Source organism: Helianthus annuus, chromosome 13 (genome assembly GCF_002127325.2).
Source record: "Helianthus annuus cultivar XRQ/B chromosome 13, HanXRQr2.0-SUNRISE, whole genome shotgun sequence".
In the NCBI taxonomy this organism is placed as follows: Eukaryota; Viridiplantae; Streptophyta; class Magnoliopsida; order Asterales; family Asteraceae; genus Helianthus; species Helianthus annuus.
Genome location: NC_035445.2, coordinates 169,483,315 through 169,500,127, shown reverse-complemented (window position 1 = coordinate 169,500,127; position 16,813 = coordinate 169,483,315). Strand labels below are relative to the sequence as shown.

Here is a 16,813-nt window from a genome sequence, read left to right as displayed (position 1 = left end):
TTAACAGACAGTGAAGAGGTAATTAAACTGGAAATTGGAATGAATGAGAGTAGTTGGTTGATCTGTATGCTATGAATGTAAGTAAACAAGACACAAGTGAAGATAAGAAAGGAGTGTTGTGATTGGAGATAAGAAGTGAGTGGACAGAAAGAACGGGTATGGTTTTTTAGACATTTCAACCAATTGTCTTGGTCAACGTACAGTTTTTTAATATATTGATTATTATATGTTTATGATGTGAGATGCCAAGTTGCCGACATTCATTTTTATTACTTGTACTGTTGTTATAAAACAGTTTACTTTTTTTGCAAAAAAAAAAAAAAGTATAAAAGGAGTAAAGTTTACAAATAGTCTTTAAAGCATGAATAGTGTTATATGATGTGAATCCTTATTAACAATACTGGTTGTTACATAGTTCAGCATTAAAAAGCACTTGCAGATTTCTTTATGGTGAATATTTGCATGCATTCCATCTTTCCTTTCACTGATCACTATTTGAGTTGTAAAATACAAGAAATGACAAGTAAACATCATATATATGTACATGATTTTTTTCTAGTCTGAGACAAGGTTGGAGGCCTAAACGAGTTATATAATTAGGACCCTTTTCGTATTTTTTTTCTTAGGATCCTAACATGTGAGAATGTTATATAACATACATTTTTATATGATTTCTAAAAGGCACAAAATCACACAGCTCCATTTGAAAATTCAGTAGTAGTGAGTCAACCTGGCAAGGTGAGTTTGACCGATAACCCGACTCATCCACCCATCTACCTAATTCTGAATGTCGTGTCTCAGACTACTCGACTTAACCAAGTATATAGCTGAGCATAAGAAAATGGACAAGACTATAAACTTCAGAAATATATGTGCTTAGCGTTTTAAGATTTGTTAAAAAGTTTTAATTCAATTTCAGTTGCAGCATTGATTTAATGTGTTTGAACATGCACAAAATATGTGCAGGGACTCATTTGGTGAAACAGAGACAAAGAAGATATGCAATATAAACTTCTAATTTCACACATACAAATGAAGACATCAGTGGGTATTTATGCCCTTACAATACGACAGTTATTTAACTGTTTTCTAACATAACCACATATATGAATTTCTTTTTCATCACGTTTCAATTCTGCAGTTGACTTTTTATGAACAAGTTTGACTTTTATAATTGACTTCTAAAAATCCTGAATCTCTTGATTATAAATCCTCCAACAGTTATAAAATTGAATTTTGGTTTTTACTTCATATTCTTAGTCAAATTGACCACCGCCACTAACCATCCCAAGCTTTTCCAAATTTTCGAGATCTAAATAACTTAATCTCTAAGTTGTTATCAGTTATCTAACTAAATCAAGTCAATTCACCTTCCTAACTCATTATAAACCAATAAACAGAGCACCCCAAGTCGTGGATGGGCGGGCACACCCTTTATAAAAATATTTTTTAGTGTTATTTTCGCCGGAATTACCCCTTGAAAATTTTCAACAGCCCCACTTAGAAAAAAAATATTATGAATTTAGAAAAGAAAATATTATGAATTCATAAAAAAAAAATTAAACACTGATAATTATTTAATATATAAGTGTATAACACAATTTATATAATTATTTTTTAACCACTTATTCACTTAATTACTTAACCCATTCAAAGCCCAGTCTACAATATATTTTTATTAACCCAAGCCCAAATCCAACCCAAAAAAAATTGAACTAAATAAAATAACCCAAACCCATCCACCCATTCCAATTCCCGCCCCAAAAAGAAACCCCCAGCTACTTGACGCCATTACTCACGACCGGACGACTTTTTTTCCGAAAAAACCAAAATTCCGGCAAGACCGATCCATATTACGCCAGAATTCTCCGATATAAAACTAGTATAGTTTCTTTATTGTTTTTTCTTTGTTCTATTATGTGATGATTAGGAGAAAATATAGATGTATAAGGGTTTGATCTTTTTATGTTTTTTGATTTTTTTTGGTTGTTATAGACTTGTAGTTAAATGATTTTGTTGTTTTATTTATAGCTTTATTTGTTTAAATGATTAGTTACAAGTAATCAACATTTAATACTAGGGCTTGAATGTTTGAAAATAAAATTGAAAATTATGGACTACGGTTGAACATCATTGTTTATTTTGGGTATGTTTGGCAAAACTAGCTGGTGGCTGGTAGCTGAAAGCTGAAAGCTGGTGGCTGGAAGCTGTAGCTGGTAACTAGTAGCTGTAGCTTTTTAGATATATTTGGTGTTTAGTAGAGTAGCTGGAGCTTTTAATAAAATGTATAAAATTACCAAAATGGGCATAACTAAAAATTTAGAAAGTTGGTGCATTAAAAAGTTTCTTACTTTTAGAGCATTCACATCCAATTCATTAAATTTTGTGTGTAAAGTTTTTATAATATAAAAAGTATAAAAAGTGGTTGTGAGTGGAGGAGAGAGAAAATGTTACTGTTCATCTGTATATTTGGGGAGACACTGTTCACCCCCTATAATTTTTTAATATATTTTGAAAGTGGTTGTGAGTAGAGGAGAGATAAAAGGTAATGATAAAGGTATAAAAAATATTATTTAATTGTAAAGGAAAGAGAAAATGTAGTATTTTTTAGTGTAATTTAGGGTGAAAATATTGTGGAATGGATGTGAATGCTCTTAGAGGTTAAAATAGTCATTTTTCCCTAAAAGCTTGTAGCTCCTTCTAAACGCTACTAGTAGTAGCGTTCAACCAAAAGCTTCAAGCTCCTAACCTAAAAGCTTAAAGCTCCTTCAACCAAACAAGACTTTTTATTGAGTAAGAGCTTTTTCTTAAAAGCTTAAGGGTATGTTTGGCAAAAGTAGCTGGTGGCTGGTAGCTGAAAGCTGGAAGCTGGTAGCTGGTGGCTGGAAGCTGGTAGTTGTAGCTGGTAGCTAGTAGCTGTAGCTTTTTAGATATATTTGGTGTTTGGTAGAGTAGCTGGAGCTTTTAATAAAATGTATAAAATTACCAAAATAGACATAACTAAAAATTTAGAAAGTTGGTGCATTAAAAAGTTTCTTATTTTGAGAGGTTAAAATAGTCATTTTTCCCTAAAAGCTTGTAGCTCCTTCTAAACGCTACTAGTAGTAGCGTTCAACCAAAAGCTTCAAGCTCCTAACCTAAAAGCTTAAAGCTCCTTCAACCAAACAAGACTTTTTATTAAGTAGGAGCTTTTTCTTAAAAGCTTAAAGCTTGAAGCTCCTAGAAGCTCCTAAAAGCTCCATGCCAAACATACCCTAAAGCTAGAAGCTCCTAAAAGCTCCTAAAAGCTTCATGCCAAACATACCATTTGTTTAAGTGTTTAGTGTTGTTTTATGAACTTATAGAGCGATTTATATATGATAGGAACCATGAGTAAGAATGTAACGAACTTATGGAGTGTTTAATATCTCTGGATAATGTTTTAGATAGATTTCAAAAAATAAAAACCTGAAGGGCACAATTTTAAATACGTTTGTAATGACGTTTGATGTATTTTTGATGATTATATAAATTTTAGGTTGACGTTCTTTGTCTTACATGACCCAACCTTATCCGACACAATATGAACCAATTTTTTATATAGCTAGAGGCCTAAAATCTTTAAAAATATTCCGCACGCAGGAAAAAAAGTTCCTGGGTCCTCTAGGGGTGGACCCACCATATGGCCTGGGTGGGCGGCCGCACCCCTTGAAAAAAAATTAGTGCTATTTTTTCGCGAAAAATCCCGACCGCACCCCTTGGGAAATTCCGCCCACACCCATTAGAAAAAAATGTTAGGAATTTATATAAAAAAATTGTGAATACGGATTCAAACCCGACCAAATTATGTAAACAAGTTAGCCCACTAATTCCTTTAATTAAACTTGTATTCATTTTTGTAACCAAACATCAAGCCCAATAAGTTAATAACAATTGAAGCCCAACCCAAATACTACTTTAATCAAACAAAATTAGTCCACAAGACAACAAACAAACCCAATTCGACTGCCACTGTGCAACTCCCGCCCTCCCTCTGCCTCGCTGCCAGCGACTTCGCGACACCCAGTCCCTCCCTCTGCCTCGCTGCCAGCGACTTCGCGACACCCAGTCCCAGTCAACGATCGCAAAATTCCGGCCCCACTAGACAGGTACATGTTTTGTTTTTGGTTATTTTGATGTTTATGTGATTTTGTTCAAGACTCAAGCGATAATAGGATGGGTTAAAAAGGTTTAATTTTTTGTGTTTTGAGGTATTTTTGGGTTGTTCTAGTCTTTATATGATGGGTTTGTTGTCTCTTAATCTCTTATTGAATATATGATTCTAGTATAAGGTTTGTAATGAGTTGTTAAACACATGTAATTAATTCTTTCTATAGATGTCCATGTATCTACTATCAAACAAAGTCTAAGTGCATCCCTTTTAATTTTAGCCCTAAGTTTGTTCTTTACATAAAGATACATCTCATAACAATCTTAAGTGATTGTAGACCAAGATGGAACCGCAAGTAAAGGTTGAATAATTTTCATGCAATTTCGAAAACCCTTATACTTAACAAACTTAACCGGGAGTTCATCCATTATTATCATCTCAATAATAGCTCTTCTACATGCTTGTTAATCAAATTTCCAAGCAAGCAAATTAACCTGAGATGAAGCTGATGTAGGATTACTGGGATTTGAAGAAGAATTTTCCATTTCAACAAGATCCTGCATTTTGCAAACATACCATGCTAGTTATACACTTATACATTACCAAATAATACTAGATCTAAACTCAAAAGGGGCAAATAATCAAAACAATAAATCTCTGAAAATTTTGAAGCAAAACACAAGATCTACATACATGAACAAAATACAGTAAATCTAAGAAAATTTGCTCTTAACAGTAATTTATATATATCTGAGTAACAAAATGACAAACCATAGGGAGCATACCTGTTATTTTCAAAAGGTGGGGACTAAACGTGAAAAAACTTGAAACCACAGGGACCATCTGAGCAATTAACTCAATATTTAAAGAAAAAAGGATAAAAAAGTGTTTGTGAATCAACACAGGATATCAAAAGATTGCTTGTTTAACCACCAAACCCAAATATTTTGTTACCTATATTATCATTGTATAAAAACTACTATAATAATAAACATATAAAAAAGCAAAAAGTACCAACGAAGCACAAACAAATATAGTCAAGAAACAAGACATTCAAGAACTTCCTATACAAATATCCATTTTATATCTCAATGGCCAAGGTAAACTCGGTCAACACATAGACCGTTTCTTCATTAACCTGTTGGATGGTTAAAGACCCATTTACCTACCAACCCATGACCCTTTTCTATTCCGTGACCCATTTAAACAAAACCGGTAACCGACTTGACCCGTACATGACCGGTAACATCAAAATCAAACCCAACACCCACTGATGTTACGGGTTGTGTACGGGTCAAGTCGGGTACTAAATCTAAGTCCTCCACTTATGGGTGGTCAAATGTTGTTGACTTAAAAACACTTACACTTGAGACTTTGATTGTTATTAAAATGCTGATTCAATGAACATATGTGACCGTTTACTCCATTTTGCTGTATATTACACTGCTAAAATCTTTCTCAATACTGGTCTTGAAGATCCTTTAGCATGCCATGGGTATAAGTTCCTGCAAGTTTAGTAGTAACATATAAGATATTCTGTTAGTCCATTAGTGCTTTAAAGAAGATCACAATTTACAATAATAAAATTTATATACCACTAATCTAATTCTTTTAGATGAAGCAAATAAGATGTCTGCAGTAAAACTAGAGTACGAGTCTACGTTACACCAAATTAACAGTTCACGTAGAAATTGCCCCTAACCACCACATTTTTTTCACAATACCATCACCTTGTGGGTTTAGTGCTCATTGAAGCTCCTGCAGAACGTGCAATTTTGCCACCAGCATCTTCTGATATTTGCTTCTTACCAGCTTTTGCCCTGACTACTACCCCCAAATTCGATTTATTAGGTTGAAAACAGAGACATACACATACATATATATAGGTTGAATCCATGAAAATCATGAACAAGAAACCTTAAAATTGCCAGTTCCCATGTAACCAATGTCCAACTTCCGGCAAACCCATAAACCCAATTCAATCAAAATCAGAATTCAAATCAATAAACAGAAAAATACATAAATGCGTTGCAATCTTGGCCTTCAATCTCTGTTCATTCCTTATCACACTTCAGAGTTCACAATACTACCTACATTACCTGTCGCGGAGAAAGAAATGTCACTAAGCGTAACGCCCAGAGTGAATGAATACAACAAAACACAGAAACATACAAGTCTAAAACGAATATCATATACAAGGTTTTAATGTAAAAGAGTGAACATTACAATTATTTAGATTAAATCCCAACTTTCCTATTTATTCATAGAATTATGCACATTTAAGAATGAGATACATCTCATCTAGGCTTATCAAAACTCTTTTAAGTAAAATCCTAGAAATTGACAACTGTAATTTACTTAATTTAAATCAAATACGGTATGTTTACTACATATTAGAGATGTACACAAAAACCTAGGGGCGTGAATTTCTGACACGACCCGAAAACACGACACGAATCTAACACGAAATTCGCGGGTTTAGGTTTACTCTAAACGGGTTCGGGTCAGTTTCAGGTTTAACCCTCGAACCCATTTAGCTAAACGGGTCAGGTTCGGGTCAACCCGTTCGGGTTGGCGGGTTGACCTGTTTAACCCATTTATATTAAAATTATATTTTTACAATATGTTTTATGTCATAATTTGATTAGGTGTGTAATTTTGTGTCATAAATATAACTTATAAAGGAAATTGACATAATATTTTATGATTTTAATGTAATTTTATTATATAAATTTGCGTTTTTTTTATAGTAGATATTAATTTTAATAAATTAATTTGCTGAAAAAATTAAAAAATAAAAAATTTTGGGTTGAGTGGGTCGGGTTCGGGTCAGTCTGAGAATATTCGGGTCGGGTTCGGGTTCATATGTATGACACACTTTTCAGATTCGGGTCGGGTTCGGGCTCGTCTAAAATTTTCGGGTTCGGGTCAGGTTGAACCCGCCAACCCACGAACACGACCCGTTTAGCACCCCTACAAAAACCGGTTTGGATTTTCAAACCGGTTCCTTACCTAACCGGACACCACACATGAAACCGGTTTGACCCACACTGATTCCAACCCGACCCAAATCGCTAATTTGTACATCAGTTTATACTCTCGTTACTAAAAACGGTTTGGACTCGAACCTTATTGAAAAATCTGGTATAATATTAAAACACAAGGGGTTTAAAAAGTGAAACCGGTTTCAACCCAACCCAAACCGATTTGTGTAGGATCAAATATTTTTCTTCGTAGCCGTCGTAAAACCGAACCGGTTTTGACTCAAAATGGTTTTTGACCAAAGTTGACCAAACCGAGCCAGTTTTCCTAAAAAAAAAAGCAAAGGTAAACCACTACTATATTATACAGATGAAACAGTTTAAGTTGGGCTTAATAACGTTCCTTAATTGTAAACTAGTTGGGCTTCCAACATTAAAACAGCAGTCGGCCAGGCCCAAACTAGAAAATAAATAATTCGAGGTTTGACGATGTTAATGGTTACCTGAGGGAGGGAGGGAGCAGCGGTTCGATGACGGGTTGCAGGAAAAATTACTGCCGTCGACGAAGCCATCGGCTGTGATGGGTTTAGAAATCCGATAGGATGTGAAGATGGTTGTATGATGTTGTTTTTCTTCCGGTGATTGGGTATTCACGGCAGGAAATCTCTTTACAATGACTGTAGAAGAAACAAGAAGAACGTAAGGGTTGTTTGTTTGAAACAACGACTAGCAATAGTTTCTATGTAAGAGACAATTGTTATTTAATTAACAACTACCTTTATTAGTCTCTTATATGAAGATGCAGGGGATATGAGAGATGAGTGGCCAGTAGTGGGAGCCTCTTCCTCCACACCTTTCTTTCAATTTTGGGCAATCACCATATATACTCAAACTCAGTAGGGAAAGCAACAGCGTCTCTGGTAAATCGTTCAGCTTTGGACATGTGTTAATGGTGAGATGTTGAAGGGATGTGAGGTGTTGGAGTCCGGTTGAAAGTGATTCCAATTTATGAAATTCGATTATAGCAAGAGATGTAAGAGAAGAAGGGAAAAGGTGGGACAGTTGACTAAAATTCCTCACATCTGGTTCACTGCATAATATTAGGCGAACAAGGGAAGCTGGGAAATTCTGATTGCCCCATTCTGAGATGGGCTTTTTCAATCCCCCTATCTTAAGGGAACCCAAATTGGGAGGCCAAAGCCCACGAGGAAAGGAAGCATCAATCATTGGACAATTGCTGATCCACATATATTTTAACATGGTGAGATTGGATAGCTGAAGGTCAGGAAATGACTCCATGCTTTTACAACCATCTATTGTCAACCTGGTGAGATTTGATAGCTGATGAAGATCAGAAAATAACTCCATGTTTTGACAACTAATTATTGACAAAGAGGTGAGGTGAGTGGAGCTCAATTGATTTATTGATTTTAGATTTCCACAACCATTTATATCTATAGTAACTGACTTGAGATTCTGCCCTACTTCACCTGTTGTTGCTCTTCGGAAGGAGACATCTCTAACTGAACTACACCCAAAGATACCTAAACTCTCAATGCTATTTGGACAACACAAACGCTCCATACTTTCACAGAACTTTATATCCAACTTCTTAAGAGATGATAAGAGATCGCTCCCAGTGTTATCCTCATCCTCCTCTTTCTCTCCTAAACTCACCAATTTTTTACATCCAAATACCTTCAATTCCTTTAAATTTACAAGAACTTTACTTGCCTCTGTATTTGATTTCCACAGGTATCTTATTTCATTACAATGCTGTATGCTTAGTTCTTCGACCGCCCCAAGATACTCTATAACACCTCTCCACACCTCATCCGTAAGCCCTAAAATTGATCTTATTTTCAATTTAGGGTATGTTTGGCATGAAGCTTTTAGGAGCTTTTAGGAGCTTCAAGCTTTAAGCTTTTAAGAAAAAGCTCCTACTTAATAAAAAGTCTTGTTTGGTTGAAGGAGCTTTAAGCTTTTAGGTTAGGAGCTTGAAGCTTTTGGTTGAACGCTACTACTAGTAGCGTTTAGAAGGAGCTAGAAGCTTTTAGAGAAAAATGACTATTTTAACCTCTCAAAATAAGAAACTTTTTAATGCACCAACTTTCTAAATTTTTAGTTATGTCTATTTTGGTAATTTTATACATTTTATTAAAAGCTCCAGCTACTCTACCAAACACCAAATATCTCTAAAAACTACAGCTACTAGCTACCAGCTTCCAGCCACCAGCTACCAGCTTACAGCTTTCAGCTACCAGCCACCAGCTAATTTTGCCAAACATACCCTTAGTGGTTGATGAACCTGCTTGAATCAGACTTCTCAGCACACTTTCACCACATCCCTCTATCCTCAAAACTCTTAGTGAAGGTAATGCTTCAAGTGAGACATCAATCAATTTTGGACAATTTTTTATTCGAAGCTCTCGAAGGCATGGAAACATCACCTCGCTATTGGTTGACCATGCCTCCCAACTCTGCATATCTTCAAACCCTAGAATTTTAAGTGAACAGGAGGCAACACCAATAGTCCTAACTAACTCTGTGCCTATGACTTTAACCTCATCCATTCCTTGAATCAACAACTCCTTAAGTGAAGGTAGCTGCCCAAATGGCGGTAGAGAAGTACATTTTTTACAACCACGTATAGACACATGAACCAACTCACGAAAAGAGGGATCCACGACCCAACCTGGAAACTCTACTCCCCCGTAATACTCGACTCCAAAATGTTTCAACGTATCAGTTTGTGGTTTGAGCTCAGTGAGAACCTCCTTCTCATGTGTTCCTCTTTGAGAACCATCAGTGAGAACCTCCTTCTCAAGTGTTCCTCTCTGAGAACCATCACCCCATTTCAGCTTTAACTTAGTAAGCCTTTTTTGAGATAGGTTCGCCTTCCTTGCATGCATTGGAATTTGCACTTTGTGCAATCCTTCAATTGAAAGTTCCCCGTGTAAATTCTCTAATCCCTTAAGCTTGGTTATTACAAAGTCACCGTCAACAATGACCTTAGAGAGAGTTTGTAGGTTTTTTAACTCACCAATTCCCAAAGGTAACTTCTTCAAATACGGAGTATCCCTGATGTCAAAATGCCTCAACTTTTTGAGCTTTAGGAAGCTTTTAGGCAATGTACTCAACCTCTTACAACCAAAAATGATCAATGTTTGTAAATTGTAAAGATTACCAACATTCTCCGGTAACTTTGAGATATTTGTTCGAGACAAATTAAGATACCTCAAGTGGTTCAAACTACAGATGGAATCCGGTACCTCACTTATGTTAAAACGCCTCAAAGAAAGAACCCGTAACAGTGGTAGTTGAGGAAGTAAGTCAACCAAAATTTTATTGGATATGTAAAACATGTTCCAGCTTTGTTCTACCCCAACATATACAGCTAACAGTGTTCTCAAACTTCTTGCTCTTTGAAATGCCTCAAACTTCTGGAAACCTACATACTCCTCACGCATAAATGACATATGTCGGTACTTGGCTAAAGCTTCCACTGCCATCTCTGTCTGATTTTCAAACCTTAAAAAATATTCTCCAGCAACAAATGCGGCCAAATCGTTCATGAGATCATGCATCACAAAAAACGATTCACCATTAGGTGCGGGTTGAAAAAAGGACCTTGATAGCAATTTCTCAAAATATTCCTGGCCCAACCGTTCTGGTGACTTGTCTGCAGTTGACTCGTTCAGATACCCTTCAGCTATCCATAATAATATCAACTCCTCCTTGTCAAACATAAAGTCCTTTGGGAACAAAGAGCAGTATGCAAACAAGCGCTTCAAATCAGCAGGAAGATCATGGTAGCTTAGCCTTAGGGCTGGAACAATTGCATCAGCATTTTCTAAATCCCATATCTTACTTTTCAACACGTCATCCCATTCTTCTCCCTCGGTTTTTGTTCTGAGTAACCTTCCAATTGCCTTTAAAGCTAAAGGCAAACCACCACACTTTTTCACGATACCTTTAGCTTGTGGTTTAAGTGTTTCATGCGAATCAAAGTTATCTACATCTAATGTGTTGGGGAAGATGATTCACATCAGCAGCGGAATTAACAGATTTCATGTTCTCCGTGTTCTCCATTGATTTGTGCAGAAAGTGAATAACAAGAACAACAAGAACAGAAATAACAACGAGAGTGTGTGTGTGCAGAGATTAAACAATTGAATGGACAATTCGAAACAGAAATGTCTTGGTACCGTGCATACATGCCGGTGCATTTCAATATATACATAATGTTTTTGGCGGTTCCCGGGAGTTTTGGCGGGTAACTGCTTATAACAGTTATTTGAAAACCGAACTCCCGCTTATCCTTGATCATCATACATACATATCATAACTTAATTCTAATAAGTGTTCCTAGTTATAAATGTATCCGAGACTTATAATATATAATATAACATAACTAGTTTAATACTTCCAACATAACCCCCCTTAAACTAAGTTATGTTTACGTGCTTGATCCATTACGCTTCGATTAGCTTCGTCCATCGCCCATTTTGCATAGTTAAAGTTGAAGCGTTTTCTTCGCTTTCCTTTGCTCCAGTCGTCATCATCTACTCCAGCAAACAATACAACGGACTCCATTTCTACTGCATTTTGACTTCCAGTTCCCGCATCCTTGACCGAACCTGCACTCTTTAAACCTTCTTGAAGCATGCTTGAGGAAGTTCCTTCATCCCGAATCATCCTCTTATCCTGCATACTCGGCTGTACATGATTGAAGTTGTAATAATACTCTAAGACATCAAGGTATGCAGCGTATGTGGCTCTTATATAATCACCATCTTCATAGTTGAAACCCATATCTTTTGCAATTGCTGGCCAAATGTTTTCGGTAGTAACTGTATGATAACCCCCATCCATGGCGACAAGTAAATACAGGCTAAGTAAATTAACCTTTCTCTTATGTGAATCTACCGGTGGAACTTGCCTTGATCTTATTCCCATATAATTGTTAAGAAACCAGCGTACTAGTTCTTCAAATTTTGCATCAAGTATATGTTTATACTTGACTACAAAATCTCGATCATCCAGCATGTTCATGAAGGATCGGCAGTCCTCGAACTCTCTAAATTCCATGGCATTTACTATCATAACGCTCCAATCCGATTCTTGTGACGATAGATTGAGATCTTCAAAATAAGAATTCAAATATCGTTGTTTGAATTCTTCATCAAGGACGTTCTCCTCAATGATTTTTTGTTTTTCTTGCAAACCTAACTCTTCTTCCCGAGTCATCCCACTTGTTTCGTTAAACGAGTTGTTCACCGGACATGAAAACATTGGATAAATTCTACAAGTATCACCGGCCTTCTTGACCGTGAATCCTTGCAACGTTAATTGGTCTAAACTCAATACATTCCGATCGAGTTCCGGTGAATAAAAAACGCTTTGAATCCTCATGTTTTCATTTCCGTTTTTTATTTCTATCGATCCAACCCCCCTCGTGAAAAGAAAATTATGTTCCCCCGTGCGAGTGTTCACCCCAATTATATGTTTGATTCTTTTGAATACATTTAAATTTCCGGCAATATGATGCTTGAATACTGAACTTACGTACCAGATGTCGTTCCATAATCCTCCTTCGGTACCAACGACGATCATCTCTTGATGACTGCCAATTCTTCCATCTTGTTCCTGTATTCCTTCGTTTATTGCCTGTCTTATTAATTGTGTGGCTTCGTCAGTTTCCTTCCTTTTGCACGCGTGGATCTTGTGCCCCGGTTGACGGCAGTAATAACATATCTTCTCCATCGGATTCCGGTTGTTTCTTTTCTTTGCTTCATCCGTGCAGTGTTGACACGGGAGTAGCGTAGATGTTGGTTTCATTTCATTGTGTTTCATCTTTCCCGGCATCGCTCTGATACCACTATGTTGGGGAAGATGATTCACATCAGCAGTGGAATTAACAGATTTCATGTTCTCCGTGTTCTCCATTGATTTGTGCAGAAAGTGAATAACAAGAACAACAAGAACAGAAATAACAACGAGAGTGTGTGTGTGCAGAGATTAAACAATTGAATGGACAATTCGAAACAGAAATGTCTTGGTACCGTGCATACATGCCGGTGCATTTCAATATATACATAATGTTTTTGGCGGTTCCCGGGAGTTTTGGCGGGTAACTGCTTATAACAGTTATTTGAAAACCGAACTCCCGCTTATCCTTGATCATCATACATACATATCATAACTTAATTCTAATAAGTGTTCCTAGTTATAAATGTATCCGAGACTTATAATATATAATATAACATAACTAGTTTAATACTTCCAACATAATGCATGTAGAGCTAACAAAGACAAAGCATCTTCCTGCGACAAACTCTCGAGATTGTCTACATGATTAAAACCTATCTTTTTTAGCAGATCCTGCTGGCGCGTTGTCATAATTACCCTACTTCCAGCAGCCCCCGAATGAAATGGACGCACTAGTATTTCCCAATCATCATAGTTTTGATTCCACGCATCATCAAGTACTAGTAGAAATCGTTTCTCCATAAATTGCTCTCTAAGAGCAATTTGAAGCTGATTTACATCTTTAAACTGTTTGTTTTCTGTAGCCACACATTCAAAGATGGTTTCACTTATTTTGAATACATCACACTCATCGGAAACACAAACCCAAGCCATGAGTTCAAAGTGATCCTTCACCTGCGTATCGTTATACAATATTCTAGCCAAAGTGGTCTTTCCCACTCCACCCAAACCAACTATCGGTAAGATACTAAAGTTTTCCTTAGATGATTCACCTACTAACAGCTGGTTGAGCAATTTCTTTTTCTCAACTTCTCTTCCAACAACATCACGTTCTGGCAAAGAGGTTTCGTTTCTTCTATTAGTATTAATTTTTGGCTTTTCACCTTTCACAATCAAACCAGGATTTTGTTTTTCTAGATGTTGTAACTTGGTGGTAATTCTGTCTAACTTGGGACTCAACCTATGGCTTAGTGAGAACTGTTTGCAGCAAGTTGGGATGAGCTTTCTTACCATGCTGGTGCTTGCTTCTGATTCCGGGGTCAGCTCACGATGCATAGCTTCAGTAGCCACATCATCGAGCACGTCATCGATATCGTAAGCCAGATGTTGGAGACTATTGAGCCATAGTCTGACAGATTCATCAGTTATTTCCTTGTGAGAGGCATCATTAAGCAGAGCTTGGATCTGGGACAACGTGCTCCCCAATCGCTTGAGCTCCGAGTGTATATTCTGAGAGCGCGCATATCTCTTGAAGGCTTCATCGGCTAGCTTCTGAAAAATGACTTTGACGAGGGCAGCAGCAGCGGCTTCAGCCATTGTTAAGTAAGAGTGAAGATGTAAACTGGAAATTGGAATGAGAGTAGTTTTTGGTTTGGTTTGTATGGTATGAATGAATGTAGGTAAATAAGATGAGTGGAGAGAAGATGGGAGTGGTCTTGGAGACAAGAATGAGTGGAGATAAGAAAGAGCATTATTTTGTTTTTAGTCATTCAACCAATTGCCTTTAATTGTTAATATTCCTTACTTTTCATAATGGAGAAATTGATTATTATTATTCATATGAACGTGTATCACTTTATATTAAGTTGCCGACACTAATTATTTTTAATTGTTTTGCTTTTAGAAAAGAAGGATGCTTTTGCATAGTGGGCAATTATTTTAAGTTCTATGATGTACAGTTGCCGACATTCAGTTTTACCAATTTCTTTGACTTATACATGAGCCTTCACAATGCATTGTGGATACAATTAATGAATAGCATCATCACATTTATAATATCATGACAGAGAGAGGCAACAGGGATCGTTGTTGGATGATGTTTTTTTTTTTTGAAAGGCAAACAACTCTTTATTTCATCCAATATATACATACAGTACACCACAATAAGCAAGAAGCTTATATAATGGGAAGCCCATTACTCAGCCCAACCCTAATTACATATAGCCCGATTACAAAACTGAACCCAACCCAAGTTTTATAACACCCTTTTTTATTGTCCGCATAATTCTTCGATCAAATGTTGAAGGAGCACCATTTTCCCCAGTCTTTTGTGATTTCTTTAGCTCTATTTGTTATCCAAAGATGTGATTGTGCCTTTATTTCGCCTAATAGTTCTTCAAAATTTACTTTTTTCCCACGGAAAATCTTGTTGTTTCTGCCTTTCCAGATGATCCAGCATGTTGTTAGAATGATTGCATATAGTGCTTTTTTCTTCGATTTTTTGAGCCCATTTATCTTACTGCTTTCCAAAAGTTCTCGAAAGTTGAAGGCGAATATTGGTGATATGTTGCACCATTCCGCCACCTTCTGCCAAATGTTTGAAGCCACGTAGCAGTGTATTAGAAGATGATCCGCGTTTTCAGGATAATCCCCACAAAGACTGCATAATGGCGAGGATTGGATGATGTTTCTTTTGGAGAGACCTTCCATTGTTGATAGCCTATCTTGTTCCGCACGCCAAGCAAATATATTAACTTTCTTTGGTACCCAGTGTGACCATTTGTAAGGGTAAAACGGGGCTGCATTTGCAGCCAGCAGGTCTCGGCATGAGGCTGTTGTGAATGCTCCAGAAGAGTTAGCCGCCCATTTCCAGTTATCTCTTGTTGATGAGAGAGTGCACGTCCGTATCAAGTTGTTACAAGCTGCCAGTTCATCTCGTTCTAGTACCTGCAATGGTTCTCTTTTCCAAGCCCAACCCCCACCCTGAGGATTACCCGAAACAGAAATACGGGCTGCAACAGTGCAGCCTTTGTTAGATTCTAAGGCAAACAGGTTTGGAAAGGTGTACCTGAGCGGTGTTTCCCCGAGCCAGCAGTCGAGCCAGAACCGTGTATGCATGCCGTTACCAATATTCATTTTGAATAAGTTCTCAACCATGATATTTACCTTCTCAAAGTCTTTCCCGATTTTGTAGATTGAATTCCAAATTCCGGGTATAGACGCTTTTATGGGTAAAAATGTCCATGCTCTCTCATTATGGTGAATTGACTTAATGACTCTTTTCCAAAGGCCAGCGCCTTCATCTATATAGCGCCACCACCACTTTAGAATTAGGCTCATGTTCATATGTTGTAAAGAACCGAGACCTATGCCCCCTTTGTCTTTAGGGCCGATTACCCTCTCCCACGATACCCAAGACGTTTTATGTTTCTCTTCTGAGCCTCCCCAAAAGAATCTCCTTCTCAATTTCTCCAAATGATCGATGACACAGTTCGGAGCTCGGAAAAGAGAGAAATGATAAATTGGTAGGCTATCCAAAACTGCTTTTAGTAAAACCACTCGCCCACCAATTGAAAGGTTTTTAGCCTTCCATTTGGATAGCCTTGAATTGCAGATGTCTATTACATACTTCCAATTTTTTGCCTGATTCATGTTTGCCCCGATGGGAACCCCGAGGTATTTACAAGGTAGGGTCCCTTTATGCACATTGATGTTCTCGGCCATCCCTTCGATTAACTCTTCGGTTATGCCAATACCATAGAGATCCGATTTGTGAAGATTTAACTTAAGCCCGGATATTAGATGGAAACATCTAAATAATCGGACCACATTCCTTATCTTTGCTTCCTCCCATTCGCCTAATATGATAACATCGTCCGCATACATTAAGTGAGAAATGGAGGGACCCGAGTGAGGAAGTGATATACCTTTGATGAGATTCGAATCTTCGGCTTTTTTCAAGAAACAGGTTAATGCCTCCATGGCAATAATG

At 37.1% G+C, this 16,813-nt stretch overlaps 1 protein-coding gene and 1 long non-coding RNA gene across 2 annotated transcripts; both read right to left on the bottom strand.

Annotated features, from left to right (window-relative positions):
- Nucleotides 1–4,379: 4,379 nt before the first annotated feature.
- LOC110900187 lies at nt 4,380–5,629 on the bottom strand. The gene is made up of 2 exons (XR_002570831.1): nt 5,494–5,629; nt 4,380–4,686 (listed from the first exon to the last, which is right to left on the bottom strand). It is a non-coding gene; the product is annotated as an uncharacterized LOC110900187 (long non-coding RNA).
- A 7,757-nt stretch (nt 5,630–13,386) lies between these two features.
- LOC110900181 (putative disease resistance RPP13-like protein 1) lies at nt 13,387–14,532 on the bottom strand. Its single transcript, XM_022147093.2, has one exon. It carries the CDS (start codon nt 14,416–14,418, stop codon nt 13,387–13,389), a length of 1,032 nt encoding a protein of 343 aa, XP_022002785.1. The 5' UTR covers nt 14,419–14,532.
- Nucleotides 14,533–16,813: the final 2,281 nt, after the last annotated feature.

Coding starts and splice junctions, on each gene's coding strand:
- LOC110900181 (XM_022147093.2), bottom strand. CDS start 14,418: ATGGCTGAAGCCGCTGCTGCTGCCCTCGTCAAAGTCATTTTTCAGAAG.